A 4474-nucleotide genomic window follows, 5' to 3' on the forward strand; every position below is an offset into this window, starting at 1 on the left:
GCAGCCTCGGAAGTTGCTGTTCCCTTCATTTCCGTCCTGCTGGTGTACTTCAGCCAGAAGTAATCAAACATGGCAAACGGCATGGGATGGTCTCCCAGAAAAACACTAAAGAAGGTCAGCTTGAAATTACTGACAATTACAGGAGAGGGTCAACTTGAAATTGCTTCATTCAGAAAACTATACTGTCATTGTCATGCTATTTGGTTATGTGAAATGGTCACCTCAGCCTTTCTCAGGCTTTGGGTACAACCTACTCCTTAACCATGGACTGTGAACAATGGAAGCCTGTGTGGAGAGTCCTTGGCTATGCCAAGGCCCAAGGACGTGACCTCTCCACCTGCTGGGGAAGGGTGTTGGAGCCAGAAGAAAAAGCCACCAGGAACATTGTGTGCTGTATGCGTTCGGCCAAAGGAGAAAACGTCAAAGAGGGTGTCTGGCAAAGGTCCCCAAGCACTGCCGGGGCGGCAGAAACAGTTTTCAGGATTTTGTAGGTGCCAGAGAACTTTTTCACTTTAATCATCAGTGTTTATGCCCAGCTTGATGGCTCCCTGCTGAGCCGCACGAGTGTGAGTAAGCAGTCCCCTGCTCAAAGAAGGTATGCGACAATCATTCAGAACAGAGAGGTCTCAGCTTCAATAGAAAGCAAAATTGCCAGCAATGTTTCTCACAGGGGGCTCAGTCACCCCTTGTCTCTCATTCAAACGCACTCTCCTGCCCTGAGAAATAGCCGGACTCACGTGGATTCGCAGTCTTCGAAGAAAACGAGTCCAAGAAACCACAATGCCGGGCAGGAGATACCTTCATAATCTGGGGTGGCTCAGTGCTAAGCTGGAAGAAGTTCTGCTGCGTGGCGGTACAGCGTGACCACTGGACCGTGCTGGCCGTCGACCCTGTGGGATTCCTGCAGAGGGAACAGAACATGCTTACAGGCCAGTAGGGCTGCTGGTTGTGCCGGAGCTGTGATCAAACATGAGTTTACTGTTCCTTTCTTGGTCTATCCTGCTATGTTGTATGATCAGGGCCTCAAAATGTTTACAGAATCAAAGCCCCATTGTCATCCTCAAATTTACATCTTGGTGACTAATACCACTACAGCTTTAAGGGTAAAAAGGCAGCAGTACACAATTGTACACTAATGTTTTTATTACATTTATTTATTTATTTATTTATTAAAACATTTTTATGCCGCCCCATTCGCCGAAGCCTCGGGGCAGCTTACAACAATAACAATTAAACCATTTATGTTTAATTATTTATTTAAAACTTTTATATGCCGTCACCACATGCCTCGGCATCTTGGGACAAACAACAACAATTCAAACGTACACTTAAAACCAATTAAACAACAACAATTCCATAAAATTATATAAAAACATTAATAAAAAACAAAAATTGATGGTTGATGATAAAATATTAATTTTTAAAATAGCAATTAATTAAAAAGGTTTTAACCTGGCACCAAAAAGAATATAAACTTGGCACCAGGCACACCTCTCCAGGGAGGGCATTCCATAATCTGGGCACCACTGCAGAAAAGGCCTTGTTCCAGGTAGTTGTTCTTTTTATATCCTTTAAAGAGGGCTCCCGAAGCAAAGCCTCTCCCACAGATCTTAAGGAGCATGAGGGCATGTAAGGGAAGAGGTGCTCCTTCAGGTATCCTGGTCCCAAGCCTTTCAGGGCTTTATATGTTAAAACCAGCACCTTGAATTGGACCCAGACTTCAATAGGGAGCCAGTGTTGCTGGTAGGGGATCGGCATTATGTGAGCATAATGGCCGGTCCCTGTCAGCAGCCTGGCAGCATTGTTCTGTACCAGCTGAAGTATCCGGACCGTTTTCAAGGGTAGCCCCACATAGAGCGCGTTGCAGTAATCCAAGCGGGAAGTTACTAGACCATGTATCACTGTTGCTAGGGAGTGCTCATCCAGGTAAGGATGCAGCTGACGGATCAGTCGAAGTTGTAGGAAAGCACTCCTTGCCACCGCCGCCACCTGGAACTCCAGTGACAGCTCCGGGTCAAGGGGTACTCCCAAGCTGCGGACCCTGTCCTTTAGAGGGAGTGCTACCCCATCGAGAACTGGGTCAAAATCACCTACCTGGAGACCCGCACCACCCACCAACAGGACTTCCATCTTATCTGGATGGAGGCTCATTTTATTGGCCCTCATCGAGCCCATTACCTTGGCCAGGCACCGGTTCAGTACAGCCACCACTTCAACTGGAGCAGATGTAAATGAGGTAGAGCTGGGTGTCATCAGCATATTGATGGCTCTGCAGCCCAAACCTCCTGGTGACTTCTCCCAGCGGTTTCATGTAGATGTTAAATAGCATGGGGAACAAAATACTATATGCCACATTTCAGGATACAAATCCTACCAAAGGAGCTTACAGGTAACATAAAAGCAATAAACTCACAATATACAGAATTATCACATTTTTAAAAGATATCTTCAGGAGTGCAGCTGGAAAAGGAGTGGGTGGCTCATCTAGGCCTCTGTCCTGGTATCCTTCCCACAGGACAACTTAAAGGTAAACAGGTGGGAGAGGGATATGCAGCAGGAGCAGACTTAAAACCTCTTTGTCTGGCTTTCTATCCTGAAATTATACAATGCAACATGGATACAAATCTTTTGCACCTTATTCCTTGTTAAATGCATTTCTATCCCACAATTCTGCCCAAACTGGAGTGCCTGGCGGCTTACAGTGCAATTGCATGCATGTTTACTCAGATATTAGCTCTGCTGCATGTTCTGTTCCAAGTTAAGTGTGGCAAGGATTGCATAAAAACCACAGAGTTGAGCTGCAATCCTAAAATATTCCTACAGGGACTAAGTCCTATTAACATGTATAGGATTAGATTGCTTTGTTACTTGGTTTTTTGGCACCTGCACTATTACATTTAATAGGTAAATATTAGCTGAGTCCACTGGCTTTTGCTACACTGGTGAAAAGTTCACCTGCTGATTCCTGGCTAACAAACTTCTTGTAAAAGCAATTTCTGTGATGACCAGGGAGCTGAATTCAGCCATGCCCTTCGGAAAGCAGCATGCCTGTTGTGTGCTGTAGGACCCTTTTTCCTGACGGTGTAAGATCTTTATGTAAAGAGAAGAGGCATGTCTGCATTTGTGCATGAATTCCACAATCTCTTCTCATTCTATGAGAAACTCTTGCACAGCTTCCCAACATTTGCTTGAGCACAATCTTTTGCACAAAGTTACATAATGGCTTCTACTAGTCCTTAGTCAACCATTTACAAAGCATTCATATGCTTGTGAATCTCTGAATCCAAACTGAATCAATGTTATTAAACTGAAGGAAGATATATTCCTCTCCCCCTTAAAAACATAACTGAATATTTATCTGTGAGGGCCTTCGCAAGATGCTGAAGATTGTTCCTGAGCTTGTGGGCATGGCTGGGCCCGCATGCATGAGGTCCCAACCGCAAATTTATTTCACATGTTCCTGGATCTATTTGCAGAGCCTGCAGGTCTCTTGGTGGACTTTTTTCCTAAACTTAAGTGCCTTGCAAGAAGTAATTTTCAAGGCAGATGGCAGCTAGGAGAGAAGGGTTAACTCTCTACTTCCAGAGGCTGCCAAAGCTGGTCGCTCTTGCTCTTGTTCTCTCTCGCTCCCTCCCTCCCTGTCTCTCTCTCTCTCTCTCTCTCTCACACACACACACAGAGAGACAGAGAAAGAGAGAGAGAGAGAGAGAGCATCTTCTTTAGATTGCTTTTATGCAAATCTGTGCCCAACATGCCTGGGTTGTGAAAGTTTTAAATTACTAACCCCACCCCTGGTTCTGTTGCTTAGAGATCAGTATCAAAATATTGTGTATTTTGTTATGTTTATTGAATGGATGGTACAGCCTTCTCCATGAAAAAGAGAAATGTTTGCGCCTTACCCACTCCTGGAGAATTCTGCCCAGTACTGCATCACCCGACTGCTCAGGGCTGCCTCGGCCTGCGTGTATGTTTGGTTGACGTCCAACACTGACTCAAGGGTCCCAAACACATAAGGGAGCTCAGCACCATGCGGTGCCCCAATCCACCTGGGCCAAACGGACCCTGAGGAATGATGCCTGAAGGAGTAAAGATACACAGGGCTTCCACGTTGTGTGAACTTTCCAGCAGACTCAGTTGCTGGGCATACACTAAAGTAATCGCCACAAAGACGTGACATGGCCCAACGGTGTCGTGCCGGACCATGGCATTCCACACTGTACTTCAGCGCCACAGCCTGAACAGTTTCTTCAGTAGCCTTCCTTAGTGTTCTGCTCGCTCCTCTCAGTAGTTGTTCCCAAGTTATTAGGCCATCGTTTATGCCAGGAAAAAGATATGGCACAAAAGTTGACCCTTCATCGGAGGTGACACCAATGAGAATGGGTTTGACCTGAAAGTGCCCATCCTGCAGAAGCTCTTCTGGATCATCAGGTAGAAAGTCCCCATCTGTTGTTGGAACAAAGGGAAAGTCCAGAAA

At 45.7% G+C, this 4474-nt stretch overlaps 1 protein-coding gene across 1 annotated transcript; it reads right to left on the bottom strand.

Moving 5' to 3' along the window:
* Window positions 1–494: 494 nt before the first annotated feature.
* LOC123027201 (acetylcholinesterase-like) lies at window positions 495–4462 on the bottom strand (the record flags this gene model as incomplete). The annotated part of the gene is made up of 2 exons (XM_044437717.1): window positions 495–901; window positions 3900–4462. Coding segments are annotated over 2 exons (771 nt in total), but the record flags the coding sequence as incomplete, so codon positions are not given.
* Between the last annotated feature and the right edge of the window lie 12 nt (window positions 4463–4474).

Source organism: Varanus komodoensis, unplaced genomic scaffold (genome assembly GCF_004798865.1).
Source record: "Varanus komodoensis strain SLA01 unplaced genomic scaffold, ASM479886v1 scaffold307, whole genome shotgun sequence".
NCBI lineage: Eukaryota > Metazoa > Chordata > Lepidosauria > Squamata > Varanidae > Varanus > Varanus komodoensis.